Below are 21,167 nucleotides of genomic sequence, written 5' to 3'. Positions count from 1 at the left end.
ACGTCCGAGCTAGCCATGTTGGTACACCTTATCTAGGTCGGGTCACCCTCTTACCGAGGCCTGAATGGCGTTTTCTGTGCGGTATTTTGCTGCAGACTAATTCACTGTACAATCGGCCGGATTGTGTTCTGCATATGACGCCGAGTCAGGAGACGGTGAGTGACGTTGAGGCGTGGAATGGGATGAGTGACGTCAGTGGGTGCGGCGCATGAGCAGTGACGTCAGGGCATGGCGCTTGTAAGTGACGTCGGAGGTGTCGTGGTGAGGTGTAAGTGATGTCGGGAGCGTGGTCAGTTGTGAGTGACGTCGGGGGCGTGGCTGTGGGTTGAGCGCGGGGATTTCAGACTTGTCCTCAGTGTAGAGGCGCGGACTCCGGATCAAGTGCGAAGTACCAGAGTCCTAGAAGGTCAGAAATAGACGCGACCCCGCCCCGTGCAGGGGTCACTAAACAATCCCAGTCAGATGTCTGTCCAGCCTCTGGGTGAAGACTTCCATTGAAGGAGAACTCACCACCTCTCGTGGTCGCCGCTTCCACACATTGATCACTCTCACTAGTCGGCCTCTGAGACTCCGGGGGGTCCGGTGCTCGGTCGCCGTCGGCCTCTGAGACTCCGGGGGGTCCGGCGCTCGGTCGCCGTCGGCCTCTGAGACTCCGGGGGGTCCGGCGCTCGGTCGCCGTCGGCCTCTGAGACTCCGGGGGCGTCCGGCGCTCGGTCGCCGTCGGCCTCTGAGACTTCGGGGGCGTCCGGCGCTCGGTCGCCGTCGGCCTCTGAGACTTCGGGGGCGTCCGGCGCTCGGTCGCCGTCGGCCTCTGAGACTTCGGGGGCGTCCGGCGCTCGGTCGCCGTCGGCCTCTGAGACTCCGGGGGCGTCCGGCGCTCGGTCGCCGTCGGCCTCTGAGACTCCGGGGGCGTCCGGCGCTCGGTCGCCGTCGGCCTCTGAGACTCCGGGGGCGTCCGGCGCTCGGTCGCCGTCGGCCTCTGAGACTCCGGGGGCGTCCGGCGCTCGGTCGCCGTCGGCCTCTGAGACTCCGGGGGCGTCCGGCGCTCGGTCGCCGTCGGCCTCTGAGACTCCGGGGGGGTCCGGCGCTCGGTCGCCGTCGGCCTCTGAGACTCCGGGGGCGTCCGGCGCTCGGTCGCCGTCGGCCTCTGAGACTCCGGGGGCGTCCGGCGCTCGGTCGCCGTCGGCCTCTGAGACTCCGGGGGCGTCCGGCGCTCGGTCGCCGTCGGCCTCTGAGACTTCGGGGGCGTCCGGCGCTCGGTCGCCGTCGGCCTCTGAGACTCCGGGGGCGTCCGGCGCTCGGTCGCCGTCGGCCTCTGAGACTTCGGGGGCGTCCGGCGCTCGGTCGCCGTCGGCCTCTGAGACTTCGGGGGCGTCCGGCGCTCGGTCGCCGTCGGCCTCTGAGACTCCGGGGGCGTCCGGCGCTCGGTCGCCGTCGGCCTCTGAGACTCCGGGGGCGTCCGGCGCTCGGTCGCCGTCGGCCTCTGAGACTCCGGGGGCGTCCGGCGCTCGGTCGCCGTCGGCCTCTGAGACTCCGGGGGCGTCCGGCGCTCGGTCGCCGTCGGCCTCTGAGACTCCGGGGGCGTCCGGCGCTCGGTCGCCGTCGGCCTCTGAGACTCCGGGGGCGTCCGGCGCTCGGTCGCCGTCGGCCTCTGAGACTCCGGGGGCGTCCGGCGCTCGGTCGCCGTCGGCCTCTGAGACTCCGGGGGCGTCCGGCGCTCGGTCGCCGTCGGCCTCTGAGACTCCGGGGGCGTCCGGCGCTCGGTCGCCGTCGGCCTCTGAGACTCCGGGGGCGTCCGGCGCTCGGTCGCCGTCGGCCTCTGAGACTCCGGGGGCGTCCGGCGCTCGGTCGCCGTCGGCCTCTGAGACTCCGGGGGCGTCCGGCGCTCGGTCGCCGTCGGCCTCTGAGACTCCGGGGGCGTCCGGCGCTCGGTCGCCGTCGGCCTCTGAGACTCCGGGGGCGTCCGGCGCTCGGTCGCCGTCGGCCTCTGAGACTCCGGGGGCGTCCGGCGCTCGGTCGCCGTCGGCCTCTGAGACTCCGGGGGCGTCCGGCGCTCGGTCGCCGTCGGCCTCTGAGACTCCGGGGGCGTCCGGCGCTCGGTCGCCGTCGGCCTCTGAGACTCCGGGGGCGTCCGGCGCTCGGTCGCCGTCGGCCTCGGAGCTCTCCGCTTTCTTTCTCTCGTCTCCCGGCTGCAGATGTTTCTTCTCTCTGCTGTTGGTGCCGTGTTCACACCTGACTTGTTGCTCGCTGGATTCATCTCTCCGCTGTCGCCTCTGGTTGTGATTTCCGGCCTCATTGATTTTTTCCCTTTTATTGCAGAGTCCAGGAGCCGCCGTCCCAGAATGGCGCCGGTCACAATCCGTCACATCGTGTCCTTCAGCTCGCAGGTGGGCCTACTGCCCCGGCATGGGCCGCTGTCCCGGAATTGGCCTGCGGGCAGTGACAGTGAGCACAACAAGGCTCGCTGCCTCCACCCGCGGAGATTATAGGCAATGGTCCAGGCGGATGCTGGCAGTATAGCACTGCTGACCTCTGCGGCTGCAGCTCCTGAGGCCGCGCCCAACGTGTCATAATTTGTTTAAACTACAGTCTTTTTATTTTTAGGGCTAAACCTCAGTATCTCGGGCTCAGACAACTCACTTGTTACTTCATTTTTTTGTTTTTTGTGTGTTTTTAAGTGGGCAAACCCCCCCCCCCCCCCCCCCATATTTACGTTTTCTTTTGGCCACTAGATGGCAGCACATACACTGCAGGCTGATTGACAGGACCCGCTCGCTTTACTGCTTGCTGTGAGAGCATTTCTTATGTGTTTATGATCCCACTTTCGCGCTTCACGTGGGCTCGATGTTCTGTTTTGCTATTTGCAGGATTCTCGACGCGCAGGTTTCACTCTTTTCTTTGCCGCTTGTTCCAGGACCCCAAACATCCGGTGGAGAATCTCCTGATTGACAACCTCACCCAGCCGTGGCTCAGCTGTCCCCGGGACCGCAGTCGGCAGCTCAGGGTGGAGTTGCAGTTGGACCGAGCCTGTCACATCGGCTACATTGATATAGGTACCGCAGTTGGAGTAGATCTTGTTCCAGCCTGTCTGTGTTACTGGGTGTCTCTACCCTCATGTGTTGTGTTCTTCCCCGTGAACAGGAAACAGTGGTTCAGCCTTCCTACAGATCGACGTGGGACGTTCCATCTGGGCTCTGGATAAGGGGTTCACCACTCTCCTCCCCACGACCACGCTGATGCCACCGGAAGACGCCAGGGTGATGAAGAACCACATAGGGGTCCGGATGTTCAAGGAGGGTAAAGTCTTAAAGGAAACTAATGAAAGCAGCTGTAGATGTGACTGGTGCAGAAAATGTATTTTTTTTATTTATTGTGCTTTTGGTGCGACTGGAATATAGTGCCATGTAAAAGTTTAGGCACCCCTTGTCAAAATTACTGTTATTGTGAACAGTTAAGCAAGTTGAAGATGGAATGATCTGTAAAAGTACTAAAGTTACAGATGACACATTGTTTGTATTTTAAGTAAAAATATATTCATCTTTTACATTTTTCCAAATTACAGAACTAGACAATGGGCCGTTGTAAAAGTTTGGGCACCCTTGGAGATTTGTGTGCTCAGATACGTAACGTTTACCAAGGTTTCTCACCTTAATTATCTTTGTTACGGTTATGGCCTGTTCACTGCCATCGTTAGGAAAAGACCGGTAATGCCGATTTCCCAGCTTTGTAAACACCAAGACTCCTCTAACCTTGTGCCAAAAACAGCAGCCATGGGTTCATCTAAGCTGCTGAGCACTCCGAAAATGATGGAGGCTCACAACGCAGGAGAAGGCTATAAGAAAGAGAGCAAAGTGTTTTCAAGTTGCCCTTTCCTCAGTTTGAAATGTAATTTAGAAATGGCAGTTACCAGGAACAGTGGAGATCAAGATAAGGTCTGGAAGACCAAGCAAAATTTCAGTGACAGCTGCTCACAGGATTGCTAGTAAGGTAAATCAGAACCCTGCTTGGCTGCAAAAGACCTTCAGAAAGACTTGGCAGACTCTGGAGCTGTGGTACCTTGTTCTTCTGTTCAGAGATGGCATTCACAGAGGACTCATCAGAAGAGAACCTCTCCTGCGTCCTCACCATAAAATTCAACATCAGAAGCATGGAAAAGAACATCTAAACAAGCCTGATGCGTTCTGGAAACAAGTCCTGTGGACCGATGAGGGTAAAGTAGTAAAAAGGGCACAGAATTTCAGGAAGTTGACATCTTCCCAACCATTAAAGGGAACCTGTCACCTCGATTTTCAGCTATAAGCTGCGGCCACTGCCTTTCAGGGCTTATCTACAGTATTCTGTAATGCTGTAGATAAGCCCTGATCCGACAGATAAGAAAAACAAGTTTTATTATACTCACCCAGGGGCGGTCCGATCCGATGGGCGTCGCAGGTCTGGGTCCGGTGCCTCCCATCTTCATACGATGTCGTCATCGTCCTTGCTTTTGTGTCAGGGCTCCTGCGCAGGCGTACTGATCTACCCTGTTAAGGGCAGAGTAAAGTACTGCAGTGCGCAGGCGCTGGGTCTCTGACCTTAGCAGGGTAGATCGGTACGCCTGCGCAGGAGCCGAGGGAGAAGCAAGGAGGAGGATGCCCAGGGATCTCCACCAGCCCTATACTAGGTATGTAATGCCCTGTCAGTCATTTAGTTTGTTCCCAAGTTGTTAGGAGCTGCGCATTTTTTGTCAAATAGCGGCTCGCTGCGGTATTGTGGGGACATCTTGCCTCTATATACTTCATATACCTGCATTCTCAGCAGTATTATGATCATAGAGGGGTCCATTGTCCTAGGACTGTTATTTGCTGCTGTTATTGGCGGTTTCACACGTTTTTTACATTGTGTATTACAAGTATTATCTTTGCACCTTTTGTGATTACCTTTGATTCTACTATTTGGGGCTGGAGCACCTCAGTGGGTTCTTATTGTAGGGTACCCCTGGGCTTTGTAGTCCCGCTCTATCTTTTTTGATCTAACACCTTTCTTGTTATCATGTTTTTAATTGTCTTCACAATGAAGATACACTTTTATTCAGCAAGCACCAATTTTTGGGACCATTTATTATATACTGGTTTCTATTAGTGTTATATCTAGGTACTAACCATGCAGGGTGCTCAAACTTTTGCATCGGACCGGTTTTCCTTTTTGAAATTTTTAAAATGTAAAATATAACAATACGGTAAACATTTATTGTTTTGCCTAAAATACAAATTGTCATCTGTAACTTTAGGCCTTTTAGATCATTTCATCTTCAACCTGCTTATCTGTTCACAAGAACAGTAGTTTTGATCAGGGGTGCACACACTTTTACATGCCACTGTATGTCAATTTAGCTGAATGTGAGTGGAGTATAAGGCTGTGTTCACACGTCGTTGTGTTTTCGCGGTGATTTTGCCGCGAAAAATAAGTATCCCATGCATTCCTATAGGATTCCGCAATGCTGTGCTAATGCTGCGGTTTTTAGCGCGGCGGAATCGCTTCGTGGTAAAAACCGCAGCATGCTCATTAATTTAGCAGAATCGCGGCGATTCCGCCCACATAGGAATGCATTGTTCTGCTTACTTCCCGCATGTGGCTGTGCCCACCATGCGAAAAGTAAGCAGAACATTTGCGGATGGTACCCATGGTCCGGAGGAGAGGAGACTGTCCTCTGGGCTTTGGGCACCATATCCCTGTAAAAAAATAGAATTAAAATAAAAAATATTGTTATTCTCACCTTCCAGCGTCCCATGCAGCCTTCCCGCCTCTCTCCACGCTCCCGGTCCCAGTAGTCCTTTGCGAGAATGACTGCGACGATGTCGAGATCGCGCGGGAGCACGGCGTCTCACGGTCATTCTCGCAAAGGATTACTGGGACCGGGAGCGTGGAGAGAGGCGGGAAGGCTGCATGGGACGCCGGAAGGTGAGAATAATAATATTTTTTATTTCTTTTAATTATTTTTTACATTCTATCTTTTACTACTGATGCTCCATAGGCAACCTCAATAGTAAAAAGTTGGTCACACTCGTCAAACACTATGTGTGACGAGTGTGACCAACCTGTCAATCCGTTCTCCAAGCGATGCTCCAGATCGCTTGGAAAACGCTAGCATTCTGCTAGTTTTTTCTGTGCTGTGTTGTGCATAAATATGTGACTCTTCAGATTTTGTATTAGTCTATATGCCTGATGAGGAGACCGGAGGAGTCTCGAAAGCTGCAATGTGTTACCATCTTTTCAGTTATCCATTAAAAGGTATCAACCACTGAGGACTCTCCATTCTAATTAGTTTTTCCGCGGGAATTTAAAATACGATTTTCCTGCGGAATGGAATCCGGAATTCTTGCGGTAACTTCCGCGAGCGTTCCGCTACGTGTGAGCGTAGCCTAATATGGGACTTTACGGAATGCAGCTCTGGAGGTGACTGGAGTATAGGGTGATTTCAGTGAATGCAGCTCTGGAGGTGGCTGGAGTGTAGGGTGATTTCAGTGGATGCAGCTCTGGAGGTGGCTAGCGTGTAGCGTGATTTCAGTGGATGCAGCTCTGGAGGTGGCTGGAGTATAGTGTGATTTTAGTTAATTGCTTCACAAAAGAGAAAAAGTCCAGGAATAAAATAAAAATTATTCTTTGATTCCAATGAAATGATGGTTTGGCTGCAATAATCGTCATTGCGGTTTTACCCTGGCATGGGATAACCGCACAGAGAATTGCCCAGGAGGTGCTGAACGCGTTTCGAGTGCTGTGCACTCTTAATCCCCCGTTATACACTGCGATATCGCTAGCAATATCGCTGTAAAGTCACCGATTTTGTGACGTTATAGCGATATTGCTAGCGATATCGCTGCATGTGATACCTCCGACCGGCTCCCCCGCTGGTTATCGCTGATTGCGCGAGAATCTCCTGGATCATTCCTCGTCGGTCACTTCCTGCTGGGCTTCCTGTGGCGCCGACGAGTGACGCGTGGACGCGGGCGGGAGGACGCAGGATCGCCACGTGTGACAGGTAAGTAGCGACCCCCGACCCCAGCGATGTTGCTGGTGAGATCTTCCTGTGTGGCAGCTCACTAGCGACCACCTAGCGATGTACCAGCGATCCTGACCGAGTCATATCGCTGGTCGGGATCGCTGGTGAGTCGCTAGGTGTAGAGGTACCCTTAAACTCAGAATGACCTCGAGGACCTGGCTGAGCAGCAGATCAAGACCATACACAGGGGCGCACAATTAATTATTGAAACATGAAAAGGAAGAAAAAAGAAATAGAAGGAAAAAACAGATCTGTGAGAAAATCAAAATAATACAATATATGGCGTGAAAATAAATACCATAATTTCAAAAGAGCAAATAAAAAAATTCTGCACATCTGATGAATAATAAAGCCTGAACACTTTTCTTAAATTCATCCCCATAGGTGCTCGTGTATCTAGAAGGTGGATCCGCAATGCTGCTCTGTCCCGTGATGACTTTTCTCTGTCTCCCCCTGGAATCTTCCTGTGATTTGTTCTGTAGCTGAGACTTTAATGTAGGAAAGATCCCGGTTGTGAATGGACGCGGAACACTTTACACATTGGCTGTATTGCGGGTTGTGGGCTGCACGATATCATGTAGCTGCTCCCGGACCCTGGCCTCTAATCTGCGGATGGTCGCACCCCCATATTACAGGTTGCAGGGCGCACACCCCACAATACAGACAGATTGGAATTACTATTTAGGAATTTTTTGATGTTCTATTCCTTGTTGCTCGGGTTTTAGGTGAGACGGCGCAGGCTTTGCAGGGAGACTGACCACATCTGTGACCGCCCATTACTGAGCACCTGTTTGTATGGTTTTTTATTCCTACTAAATCTCCTGGGAGACGGGGCATTCCCCCAGGTCCGGGCTCTTCTAGAAACAATCCTACCACCATTTGTTAATTGTCCATAATATCATCATTACGAAGTAAATGTAAATTCTTATTATTTTACATAAGATATGGACTGTAGGTAAGAACCGGTGTCGGACGATCATTTTGTTGGTTTCCATCTTGGGAGGTGACATTGGATTTGCTGTTTCCCCCATTTTGGTTTTCACAGTATTAGCAGCTCCGCTTCTCGTCCGGTTTGGATCGCCGCGGTTATTCAGGTGGTTTCTTATAGAGCCGCGTTCACTGCTGGAAGAAGCCTCCTCGCTGCGATTCCTTTTTGCTCTGGTTAGTTCGCCCGCGGGGATGGCGCTCATTGTACGGATGACGCGGCGGGCCTGCAGGATTGCATCGCCTGCACTTTCTTTCCCATAGGTGGAGTTTACCTCGTTGCCGGTTTTCCAATTAAACGAAGATCTAAAAAGCAAATTGTGGTTTTATCATAAAAAAAATGTGTAAAACTCAAGTTAAACTGATTGATGTTGATGTCATCAGTAAAGAAGGGAATGAGACTAACATCCCCCTTCCATATTAACAGATGGTCTATGTATCGCATTCTACAGTGTTCACATCAACAATAAATACCTGTTCCCACCGCGCCATTACCAAATCAGCGGCAGAGGGGGAACATTGCGCCCCCATCCACACACCGCTGTTTTGCAAGTAACATTTTTCGTTAAACAGAAAATAATTGTGAGATAACCAATAATCCCGCCACAATGTGGTTTTGTAAGTCCGTACCATAAGGACTGTAGTTACCTAGATGAGAGCGTGCGGCTGAGACGGCAGGATTGTGAGGAATGCTTGTATAGAAGGACACAGCGTCACAGGTCAGCCAGGGCCAGCTCGACTCCCAGGTGACAAGATGAAAAATACCCAAAACCTCTTTAGTGTCCTACACAAGCCCTGGGATACGATGTACCGAGGGCTGAAGAGCAGAATCTAGCCAGCGGCCCAAAGGCTCATGTCATGACCGATGCCACTACTGGGCACAGAGGGGGCGGAAAAACCGTCTTATGTATGTTTGGTAGTGCATGTAGATTTGGGATAACAGGTTTGTCAGTCCAAAGATCCTCAGACTGATTTTTCGTAAAAAATCCTTGTTTAACGCCTTCATCAATAATCGATTTACACCTGCTGAAAAAGGGGACGGTGGGATCACCTTGTAAAGCAGCAGGGATTGTGTCTGTAGGAATCATTCACCGCTGGGAGGTGATCACATGGGCGCAGAGTCACTGCTGAGCCCCCTGTCTGACGTCTTAATTATAATGTCAGGATTGGATTTTAAATTGTTTAAAGCTTCTCTTTCAGCAAATGTAGGGTTAAATTCAGGTAAATCGTTAGGGATACTTAATAGTTTTTTAATATCTTTCTCGGCACACTCCTGGAATGTCTCCACGTCATTTGTTCTGGCCTGTACCGGGTAGAACTGTGAAAGGAAAATAAGAGGTTAATGAATCGGAGGACACGTTAGGAGTCTCCGTATCAGATGGACATAATAGACCGGTTTGCTCCATAAAATTCTTTCCCAAAAATTGATTATCCAAGGAAATTGTGTACGAGACCTGCGAAACATTGAAAACAAATGTCTCTCTATGGTGAGATCTCTTATAAATGTATTAATGTCTTTTTAATGTTGAAAAAACGTCCAGATGTAAATTAGTAGGCCGATAATTCACACCCCGTGATAACCATGTTACTTCCGATGGAGATGGGGAGCGTTATGAAAGTGACAACCTCTAGTGATTCAGTGTGTGAGAACGCCTCAGTCGATTTTTTTTTTTTTTTTTTTTTTTTTTTAGCTGGCGTATCCGTTGTTTCCTGCCTCCCCTCCTTTCCATTTTTGGGACCAGCGTTGACTCGCGCGATTTCTTATAATAACGTGATTGAGACTTGTTCACTTTAGTGCGACTGTCACTAGAAAATTCACCAGGCGGCTCCATCGACGTATCGGATGACTCCAAATCAGAAGAAGTCAATGTATCTTGATTCTGGCGAGAAGCGTTGGAAAAAGTGCGAGTGCGTTTTTTTTTAAAGTTGATTTGGGAGAAAACGCTGCTCGCTCCCATCTGCCCCATTCGTAAACTTGGTTATTTGAAGAGTCTTTTTCAGCAGGTGTAAATCGATTATTGATGAAGGAGTTAAACAAGGATTTTTTACGAAAAATCAGTCTGAGGATCTTTGGACTGACAAACCTGTTATCCCAATTCTACATGCACTACCAAACATACATAAGACGGTTTTTCCGCCCCCTCTGTGCCCAGTAGTGGCATCGGTCATGACATGAGCCTTTGGGCCGCTGGCTAGACTCTGCTCTTCAGCCCTCGGTACATCGTATCCCAGGGCTTGTGTAGGACACTAAAGAGGTTTTGGGTATTTTTCATCTTGTCACCTGGGAGTCGAGCTGGCCCTGGCTGACCTGTGACGCTGTGTCCTTCTATACAAGCATTCCTCACAATCCTGCCGTCTCAGCCGCACGCTCTCATCTAGGTAACTACAGTCCTTATGGTACGGACTTACAAAACCACATTGTGGCGGGATTATTGGTTATCTCACAATTATTTTCTGTTTAACGAAAAATGTTACTTGCAAAACAGCGGTGTGTGGATGGGGGCGCAATGTTCCCCCTCTGCCGCTGATTTGGTAATGGCGCGGTGGGAACAGGTATTTATTGTTGATGTGAACACTGTAGAATGCGATACATAGACCATCTGTTAATAATATGGAAGGGAGATGTTCGTCTCATTCCCTTCTTTACTGATGACATCAACGTCAATCAGTTTAACTTGAGTTTTACACATTTTTTTTTTTTTTTTTTTTTATAAAACCACAATTTGCTTTTTAGATCTTCGTTTAATTGGAAAACCGGCAACGAGGTAAACTCCACCTATGGGAAAGAAAGTGCAGGCGATGCAATCCTGCAGGCCCGCCGCGTCATCCGTACAATGAGCGCCATCCCCGCGGGCGAAGTAACCAGAGCAAAAAGGAATCGCAGCGAGGAGGCTTCTTCCAGCAGTGAACGCGGCTCTATAAGAAACCACCTGAATAACCGCGGCGATCCAAACCGGACGAGAAGCGGAGCTGCTAATACTGTGAAAACCAAAATGGGGGAAACAGCAAATCCAATGTCACCTCCCAAGATGGAAACCAACAAAATGATCGTCCGACACCGGTTCTTACCTACAGTCCATATCTTATGTAAAATAATAAGAATTTACATTTACTTCGTAATGATGATATTATGGACAATCTATTAACAAATGGTGGTAGGATTGTTTCTAGAAGAGCCCAGACCTGGGGGAATGCCCCGTCTCCCAGGAGATTTAGTAGGAATAAAAAACCATACAAACAGGTGCTCAGTAATGGGCATCACAGATGTGGTCAGTCTCCCTGCAAAGCCTGCGCCGTCTCACCTAAAACCCGAGCAACAAGGAATAGAACATCAAAAAATTCCTAAATAGTAATTCCAATCTCACTGTTTGTATTGTGGGGTGTGCGCCCTGCAACCTGAAATCTGGGGGTGCGACCATCCGCAGATTAGAGGCCAGGGTCCGGGAGCAGCTACATGATATCGTGCAGCCCACAACCCGCAATACAGCCAATGTGTAAAGTGTTCCGCGTCCATTCACAACCGGGATCTTTCCTACATTAAAGTCTCAGCTACAGAACAAATCACAGGAAGATTCCAGGGGGAGACAGAAAAGTCATCACGGGACAGAGCAGCATTGCGGATCCACCTTCTAGATACACGAGCACCTATGGGGATGAATTTAAGAAAAGAGTTCAGGCTTTATTATTCATCGGATGTACAGAATTATTTTTTTATTTGCTCTTTTGAAATTATGGTATTTTCACGCCATATATATTGTATTATTTTTATTTTCTCACATTTCTGTTTTTTTCCTTGTATTTCTTTTTTCTTCCTTTGCATGTTTCAATAATTGTGCGCCCCTGTGTATGGTCTTGATCTGCTGCTCAGCCAGGTCCTCGAGGTCATTCTGAGTCTAAGGCTGTGTGCACACGGTGCTGATTTCCCCTGTGGATTTCACCTGCAGATTTCTATAATGGAGCAGCTGTAAAACTGCAGCAAAACTGCTCAAAAGAAGTTACATTCTGCTTCTTTTATTCTGCACCAAATCTGCGCAGAAAAATCTGCACCATGTGCCCAGCGGTTTTTGTTTGCCTTAAATGGTACTGTACATCACGTGCAGTTCTGCAGGGCCAAATCTGCTGCAGAACTGCACAGAATCTGCACCGTGTGCACAGGGCCTAAGAGCGCACAGCACTCGAAACGCGTTCAGCACCTCCTGGGCAATTCTCTGTGCGGTTATCCCATGCCGGGGTAAAACCACAATGACGAGTATTGCAGCCATACCATCATTTTATTGGAATCAATAAAGAATAATTTTTATTTTATTCCTGGAGCTGGACTTTTTCTCTCTTGTGAAGCAATGCAAGACGTCCGGGCGGTGACGTGTCCTTGCTCAGAATGCTGCATTGTCAGCAACTAAAGGGGTGAGCTGAATCTATTCTGTGCTTTTGTATGATTTCAGTGGATGCAACTCTGGAGGTGGCTGGAGTATAGGGTGATTTCAGTGGATGCAGCTCTGGAGGTGGCTGGAGTGTAGGGTGATTTCAGTGGATGCAGCTCTGGAGGTGGCTGGAGTGTAAGGTGATTTCGGTGGATGCAGCTCTGGAGGTGGCTGGAGTGTAGGGTGATTTCGGTGGATGCAGCTCTGCATGTGGCAGGAGTGTAGGGTGATTTTCAGTGGATGCAGCTCTGCATGTGGCTCGAGTGTGTGCTGCTCTGGGGTCTGTAGGTTTTTCTGTACCCCAGTTTCCCCTCCGCTGTACAATCTGGTGATTTCCGTCCTCGGCAGGAGACTTCCTCACAGGAGCCGCCCTGGAGAAGTGGGACCGTGTCCGTGTCACCTGCACGCAGCCCTTCAACAAGCAGGAACAGTTCGGCCTGTCGTTCATCCGCGTCCGCTCTGCCCCAGATGAGGAGGACGAGGAGCAGCGCGCAGGCTCTGGGGTACGTCGCGCGGCCATGTGGTGTAGGAATGACGACCCGGCTACTTCCCTCATTAATGACATCATGGAACTACATCTCCCAGCATGCCTTTGTTTTCAGAGGGACTGACACATAGGAGGAGACTGAATCCACTGCAGGGGAGGTGGTGGGGGGGAAAAGAGGCTGCGCAATGCGGGGTTGGGGGGGAGAAGAGGCTGCGCAATGCGTGGTTGGGGGGGAGAAGAGGCTGCGCAATGCGTGGTTGGGGGGGAGAAGAGGCTGCGCAATGCGTGGTTGGGGGGGAGAAGAGGCTGCGCAATGCGTGGTTGGGGGGGAGAAGAGGCTGCGCAATGCGGGGTTGGGGAGGGAGAAGAGGCTGCGCAATGCGGGGTTGGGGGGGAGAAGAGGCTGCGCAATGCGGGGTTGGGGGGGAGAAGAGGCTGCGCAATGCGGGGTTGGGGGGGAGAAGAGGCTGCGCAATGCGGGGTTGGGGGGGAGATGAGGCTGCGCAATGCGTGGTTGGGGGGGAGATGAGGCTGCGCAATGCGGGGTTGGGAGAAGAGGCTGCGCAATGCGGGGTTGGGGGGGAGAAGAGGCTGCGCAATGCGGGGTTGGGGGGGAGAAGAGGCTGCGCAATGCGGGGTTGGGGGGGAGAAGAGGCTGCGCAATGCGGGGTTGGGGGGGAGAAGAGGCTGCGCAATGCGGGGTTGGGGGGGAGAAGAGGCTGCGCAATGCGGGGTTGGGGGGGAGAAGAGGCTGCGCAATGCGGGGTTGGGGGGGGAGAAGAGGCTGCGCAATGCGGGGTGGGGGGGGGAGAAGAGGCTGCGCAATGCGGGGTGGGGGGGGAGAAGAGGCTGCGCAATGCGGGGTTGGGGGGGAGAAGAGGCTGCGCAATGCGGGGTTGGGGGGGAGATGAGGCTGCGCAATGCGGGGTTGGGGGGGGGGAGATGAGGCTGCGCAATGCGGGGTTGGGGGGAGAAGAGGCTGCGCAATGCGGGGTTGGGGGGGAGAAGAGGCTGCGGGGTTGGGGGGGAGAAGAGGCTGCGCAATGCGGGGTTGGGGGGGAGAAGAGGCTGCGCAATGCGGGGTTGGGGGGGGGGAAGAGGCTGCGCAGTGGGGGGGGGGGAAGAGGCTGCGCAATGCGGGGTTGGGGGGGGAGAAGAGGCTGCGCAATGCGGGGTTGGGGGGGGGAGAAGAGGCTGCGCAATGCGGGGTTGGGGGGGGGAGAAGAGGCTGCGCAATGCGGGGTTGGGGGGGGGAGAAGAGGCTGCGCAGTGCGGGGTTGAGGGGGAGAAGAGGCTGCGCAATGCGGGGTTGGGGGAGAAGAGGCTGCGCAATGCCGGGTTGGGGGGGGGGGGGGAAGAGGCTGCGCAATGCCGGGTTGGGGGGGAGAAGAGGCTGCGCAATGCGGGGGTGGGTGGAGAAGAGGCTGCGCAATGCGGGGGTGGGTGGAGAAGAGGCTGCGCAATGCGGGGTTGGGGGGGGGGGGGGGAGAGGCTCTTTCCGTTCGGCAGCGGCTCTCTATTCAGCTCTTGGCAGTGGAGCGCTGCCATTAGTCGAGGTCCAGGCCATCGGTTACCCATCACTGCTCTCTGCCTCCAGCAGGGCGGCCGCTCCTGTCCGGTTTCACCCCTGCACTCCGTAGAACGGCCCACGCTGGACGCTCAGGACCCAGAGGCCTGGTATGTACCCCGTTGGGCGCCTTTTCACCCGCTCCTCAGATCTCACGGTCTGTGGGTGCATTGCAGTCAGCAGCGTCCCTTCTGGTGCTCTGTTTCGCCACCATTCTTTACACTTCAGCTCTTCTACAGGATTGTACAGCCGGCACATTACTTCCAGTTTAGTGGCTGCCTCTGCTGGGGATGGGTTTTTACTCCACCTTCTGTCTGAGCTCTGTCCCCTGTGCTTTACCCTGCAGCCTTTCTTGATTATGGCATTAAGACCCTGTGTATTTCTGCATATGTGAGGATCCTGATTTAATCTCAGCCCACCTGTGAGCTGTTCTTTCAGGGGGGTTCCTGGGATTCGGTGCTCTGCCCCCCCTCATGTCTTGTCTTTATCTCTAGGCGTCAGAAACTGCGAGACAAGCTGCAGAGCGCGGCCTCCCCTCCCCTGGCCTCCATGAGCCGCTCCGCGCGCATGCTCCTGCTGTCTGCAGCCAAATCCCGAAAACGTCGCCCACCAATCACAGCAGCTTCGAACCCCCCCATCCTGCCATGTTGTGAAAACAGTGCCAGCCAGCAGGGGGACAGTCCGGTGTCCTCCGGTAAGTATCCGTCTGTGGACGACAGACATCGGGGGGATCAGTGGGGACCCCCAGAACGCCTGTCTGGCACATTAGATCAGAAGGGAATGGCCCCTATAAATTCAGATAAGTTTGCAAACTTCTGTCCGGTGACCGCCATCACAGCTTCTGCCTCCCGACTTTTATACGGGGGTCTGCCCGGTCATTTACTTCTCCATAACCCTCCATATTCTGACTGCTCCCCCAGGATCTTGTCCCGAGACCCCCATGACGAGACTGCACCCCTCAAAGAAGGAACATGAGACCCCTAATCGCCGACTGAAAATGGAGGAGACCCGAAGAAGGTAGGACGTCTCCAGAGTCCCCTGCTAGGACTCTAACACCCCCAATGTGACTATCTCCTAAAGGGGCTCTCCACCCACAGCGTGTCACCTCCCCGGCCCCCCTGTACTCTCTGGGTGTCACCTGTAGGTGTTTACACTCGTACGACGTAATTCATGCCTTCCGCCATAGCTCCGTTCTGACAGGGAATATCGGGATCGTTGGGGGTCCGGGCGATTAGGGGCTGATTAGTGTGGAGAGAGAACATGCTCAGCTAGGACCTTAAGTGTTGAAAGCCCCCCTCTCAGGAGGATCCGGCACCTTCACTGCCTCCGTCTCGCGCCTGCTGGTGCTGTCGGAGCCCCCCAGGGGTTTTGCTGCGTTGTGCCCGGCTCCGGGGGTCCTCACTGCTGACCGCAGGCACATTGCAGCAAGAGGCGGGGGGCTGCTCCGCTTACAGGGAGCCATGACCATTGTTATCAAGCTTCTAATGTCTCCTTTATAAGGAAGAGAGCGCAGACTCGTACCAGCGAGAGACACCTAACACCAAGGAGAGACCGAGACAGGCCCAGCACCGCGCTGTGCTCCCCCGAGACCGACACCAACACATGTCCAATCTGTGCAGGTGAGGACGAGAGAGAGTAAGAGTGCAAGTCATCTGCCGCCTGTACGGGGGGGGTCCATTATATGGTTATTACAGGCCACGTCTACGTCTCTATACACCTCAGTACAGAGCGGGTTATACGTCTGATGACACATTATATATCTGTTCTCAGGACACTTTCCCCCTGCTCAGCTCCTGCTCCACGCTGCCTCCTGTGGAGAAGCCTCGGTATCACACTGCATCGACCTCTCATCTTCTGATGATGACTGGGATGACTCCCTGCAGCTGTTGGCCGCTCCGCACCGGTCCGAGCCCTATATTCAGTGCCCGCTGTGCGGTTTCCCTTTCCAGGAGGATGAGATTGAAGGACACGCCAGCAGGTGCGGAGAGTAGTGGTGACACCCGCGATGCGTCATGTGCGCAGATCTCTGGACTCCACACGTCAGTGGCCGCTGCTCCTTGTCGGGGACTGCTCCCGCCTATAGACGTTACACCCCCCCCCGATATCTTCTCCTATGTCCTCCCGGGATTACAGACAGAACATGCACAAAACAATGGGGGCAGCTGCTCTGTACGTTTGTTTGGGTGTTAGGACTTATGCAAAGCAGTATTTATATCATGTAAATAAATCTTTCTTCCCTTGTTACCCATCGTTCTGTTCTATATTAACTCCACGTTGTGCGACCGCTCTAATCAGTATTGTAAGTGCAAAGTAAGACTCCCATAAAGTAGCTCATGTGTAGTGATCGCGGGGCTGTCCTGTGATTCACTGCCGTAGGTCGCGTGTGTAGTGATCGCAGGGCAGTCCTGTGATTCACTGCCATAGGTCGCGTGTGTAGTGATCACAGGGCAGTCCTGTGATTCACTGCCGAAGGTTGCGTATATACCGATCGCGGGGAAGTCCTGTGATTCACTGCCGTAGGTCACGTGTGTAGTGGTCGCGGAGCGATCCTGTGATTCACTGCCGTAGGTCGCATGTGTAGTGATCACGGGGCAGTCCTGTGATTCACTACCGTAGGTTGCGTGTGTAGTGATCACGGGCTGTCCTGTGATCACTGCCGTAGGTCACGTGTATACTGATCGTGGGGCAGTCCTGTGATTCACTGCCGTAGGTCGCGTGTGTAGTGATCACGGGGCAGTCCTGTGATTCACTGCCGTAGGTCGTGTGTGTAGTGATTGCAGGGCAGTCCTGTGTTGCACTGCCGTAGGTCGTGTGTGTAGTGATTGCGGGGCGGTTGTGTGTAGTGATCGTGGGGCAGTCCTGTGTTGCACTGCCGTAGGTCACGAGTGTAGTGATCGCGGGGCAGTCCTGTGTTGCACTGCCGTAGGTCGCGTGTGTAGTGATTGCGGGGCAGTCCTGTGTTGCACTGCCGTAGGTCGCGTGTGTAGTGATTGCGGGGCAGTCCTATGATTCACTGCCATAGGTCACGTGTGTAGTGATCGTGGGGCAGTCCTGTGTTGCACTGCCGTAGGTCGCGTGTGTAGTGATTGCGGGGCAGTCCTGTGTTGCACTGCCGTAGGTCGCGTGTGTAGTGATTGCGGGGCAGTCCTGTGTTGCACTGCCGTAGGTCGCGTGTGTAGTGATTGCGGGGCAGTCCTGTGTTGCACTGCCGTAGGTCGCGTGTGTAGTGATTGCGGGGCAGTCCTGTGTTGCACTGCCGTAGGTCGCGTGTGTAGTGATTGCGGGGCAGTCCTGTGTTGCACTGCCGTAGGTCGCGTGTGTAGTGATTGCGGGGCAGTCCTGTGTTGCACTGCCGTAGGTCACGTGTGTAGTGATCGTGGGGCAGTCCTGTGTTGCACTGCCGTAGGTCACGTGTGTAGTGATCGTGGGGCAGTCCTGTGTTGCACTGCCGTAGGTCGCGTGTGTAGTGATTGCGGGGCAGTCCTGTGTTGCACTGCTGTAGGTCACGTGTGTAGTGATCGTGGGGCAGTCCTGTGTTGCACTGCCGTAGGTCGCGTGTGTAGTGGTTGCGGGGCAGTCCTGTGTTGCACTGACATAGGTTGCATGTGTAGTAGCCATGGGGAAGTTCTGTGATGCAGTCGCTTGTGTATCAACCACACATGATGCCAGTCGCATGTGATCTGCGGTTTTAGGCGCAGGACTTATTTCGTGAACTCCAGGGCGGCTGTAGTCATGGAAAAGGACGATGAAGTTTATATGAACAGGGGCCAGGGCTCACTTGTGACTTGTGCAGTTTCTGTAGGTGGAAGACAACGTGTCACATGGAAGGAAATACCGTATTTTTTGGACCATAAGATGCACCTAGATTTTAGAGGAGGAAATAAGGAAAAAAAATTGAAGGAAAAAATATGGTTTATTCTCTACTTAATATCCCCCATCTTTATTTTATATAGCGCCATTAATTCCACAGCGCTTTACAGACCTTATCATCGCTGTCCCCATCGGGGCTCAAAATCTATTTTCCCTATCAGTATGTCTTTGGAGTGTGGGAGGAAACCGGAGTGCCCGGAGGAAACCCTCGCAAACACGGGGAGAACATACAAACTCCTTGCAGATGTTGTCCTTGGTGGGATTTGAACCCAGGGCTCCAGCGCTGCAGTGCTAACCACTGAGCCACTGTGCTCACCCCCATCCGAAAAACAAAAAAACCCATTAACCATCCTACTTGCCTTCCTCTGCTCCCTCGCAGTGTCCTGCTCCAGTGCCAGCAGCTGGTTTGTGTCTGTAAGCAGCACATTTCAGGAACGTCATGCTCTTCTTACAAGCCGAAGACAGCTGCCGGAATATTCGCTAATCTCCACGCTGGGACTATGTGTGTGTGTGTGTGTGTGTGGAGCAGTGAATATTCATTGGTCTTTAATAGCGAGCACAGTGTTAGCCGCAGGCTTCCTGCAGCTGCCGGGCGTTCACGTGTGCCCCATACTAAAGGGAAGGAATATTCACAGCATTCCACGCCCATGGGAGTGGAGAGCAGTGAATATTCGTTGCCTTAAGTAGCGGGGACACTTAGGAAGCCTGCAGCTAACACTGTGCTTGCTATTAAAGATGAATGAATATTCACTGCTCTCCACTCCCATGGGCGTGGAATGCAGTGACTATTCATTTTTCTTTAGCAAAGGTTATACTGCACAATGCTCAGAAAAATAAAACCACAAGACCTACAGCTCAGAGTCTAAAGGCCTACAAAGGTCTAGTGAGTGAGGCATTTCCTGCATCTAGGGATGATGTCTCGATCTATTTTTTTTTTTTCTTTTAGAAGATGTGTGGATGATAAAAATAATGGAAAGGCTGTGAGAACTTCAAGATGGGATTGTAATCCCAGGCCGGCGCCAGCCCACTGCAGGGCCGCTCACTTTATGGGGGCGACTCTGCATTAAACAGACACAACACTGGAGTCAGCATGTGATGTATTTCTGGGTACAGAGAACCAAATCTTGGTATCCTTAACAATGGCTGGGACCTGACTGAGAGGCCCTGCTTTTTATTGGACCCCTCCTGGCACCTCTCGGGGCCCTGGTGACCTGGCATTCTCACCCGGAGCTCTCTTGGCCAATCTCTGTAGATTGTCGATCATCTCTCCCAGACATGGTTCTTCGTATTTCTCCTACTCTGAACCCTGTATCGTCAGCGTCCGCAGCACGTATGTGTGACTGAGGCCAGAAGATGGATGTCTTTAGGAGAAGGGGCCACAGATCGGCAGCTGGAGCCCGGGAGTCGCCTCTGCTGGACGAGCCCGGGAGCCGCCTCTGCTGGACAAGCCATACATTGTGCCATACATAGATAACCTGTATTGTAGTCCATGACTACAACCGGATCTTTGCCGACAGATTCTTATCCTTTTCTTCAAATTCCAAGACTCATTCGAGGACGCTGAGTTTTCTCTCCCGAGGCATCACGGCGGGCCTTAGCATGACCACATCGGTGTACATTACGAGTGACGCGTTTCCCAACGTTACGGTCTCCTCTTATAAAGGTCAGAGAGCCAGATCCAGACATATTATGTTTGCGCTCACCTAGTGTTCTGAAGCGCATTGTTCCTGTGATACAATGTCTTTATTACATGTACGTAGTTGTGGACATTCCTCTACTGATTCATCTGGAAGCTTTGCGCACACCCTATATCCTAAAACTTTGGGGACCTTTTTTGGTTCCTATAATCTTGGTCTCGCACTGGATCCCATACTAGTGTTACTCGCTTGTCCTGGCTCAGGTGCCAGGCTTTGGTTCCTCCTCCTAGGACCGGTTTTCTTTATGTAAGTCTGCTCCGGGTTGCTTTGGAAACTCAGACATCATCACCAGAGGCCTTTTAAGGCAGACAGTGACAGCTATGTGTTATCAGAGAATCTGGAAAGCTTTGTATTCAGCTATACTTCTACTTCTGGACTTTGCACCATCGTCCTCTTCACTCAGCTGTCTACCTCTTTAGCAAACTTCTGCCTTCCATTCAATTCACTTTCTGCCTTCCTTTCTCAGACCTGTGAAACATGTTTTAGTTCACTTACAACTCTGCTGCAAACACCTGATAACAAACTCTTCACGCGACCAATCTGCTGCAGCAGTGTAAGCTTGTCTCCAAGCACGCGACCAATTTTGCGTGTTTAGCAATCAACCGTTTGTCTGCTGATATACGACTCAGCAATTAACCATCTGTTTGCTGCAAGTACTGGATTGACTGCATATAATTTCCAGTGTTTTTCCACACTCCTGGCTCTGTATCTTGCGGTGATTTTTGTTTTGCTTGTCTGCCTTTTTATCCTTCATACCCTGCGGTCCTGGCCCTAACTGATACACGTTCCATTCTGTCACTCTGACCTACGGCTTAGTGATTCCAACTCTCCAGAAACGGTGGTAAATAAGAATGGGATCACAGAAGAGAAAGGTGAAGAGGCTTATTTATTTTGTAAGCTACACACAATAGTGAATGTGAGACTGGAGAGCTCCGGGAGTTGAACCCTCAGGACCGCAACGACGAACCTCCCTCGGGCGAGCTGGCCAGGTGTACCACCTCCTATACAGGGAGCATTAGGGGCAGGCCCAGGGGAGGCTATCGCCGCGGAAGCTGATACCTGGGAATAGCCGGAGGGAAACACAGGCGGGGAACGTACTGGCGGG

At 52.5% G+C, this 21,167-nt stretch overlaps 1 protein-coding gene across 4 annotated transcripts; it reads left to right on the top strand.

The window, feature by feature from the left end:
* Window positions 1–69: 69 nt before the first annotated feature.
* On the top strand, window positions 70–16,739 carry XNDC1N (XRCC1 N-terminal domain containing 1, N-terminal like). Of its 4 annotated transcripts, none has more exons than XM_073548452.1 (10): window positions 70–155; window positions 2,320–2,387; window positions 2,915–3,053; window positions 3,142–3,297; window positions 12,790–12,944; window positions 14,526–14,605; window positions 14,990–15,189; window positions 15,416–15,512; window positions 15,996–16,114; window positions 16,266–16,739. In XM_073548452.1, exons 2-10 carry the CDS (start codon window positions 2,343–2,345, stop codon window positions 16,484–16,486), a joined length of 1,212 nt encoding a protein of 403 aa, XP_073404553.1. In that variant the 5' UTR covers window positions 70–155; window positions 2,320–2,342; the 3' UTR covers window positions 16,487–16,739. The 4 variants fall into 4 exon arrangements, with proteins under 4 accessions (XP_073404553.1, XP_073404554.1, XP_073404555.1 ...); XM_073548453.1 differs by lacking the exon at window positions 70–155 and adding an exon at window positions 249–268; XM_073548454.1 differs by lacking the exon at window positions 70–155 and adding an exon at window positions 273–406 and having other exon boundaries at window positions 14,529–14,605.
* The last annotated feature ends 4,428 nt before the right edge of the window (window positions 16,740–21,167 follow it).

The sequence above is a fragment of the Dendrobates tinctorius genome, unplaced genomic scaffold, assembly GCF_039654945.1.
Source record: "Dendrobates tinctorius isolate UK_male_01 unplaced genomic scaffold, ASM3965494v1 ptg000157l, whole genome shotgun sequence".
NCBI lineage: Eukaryota > Metazoa > Chordata > Amphibia > Anura > Dendrobatidae > Dendrobates > Dendrobates tinctorius.
The sequence above is the reverse complement of the archived record's forward strand: the minus strand, read 5'-3'. Positions and strand labels throughout refer to the sequence as shown.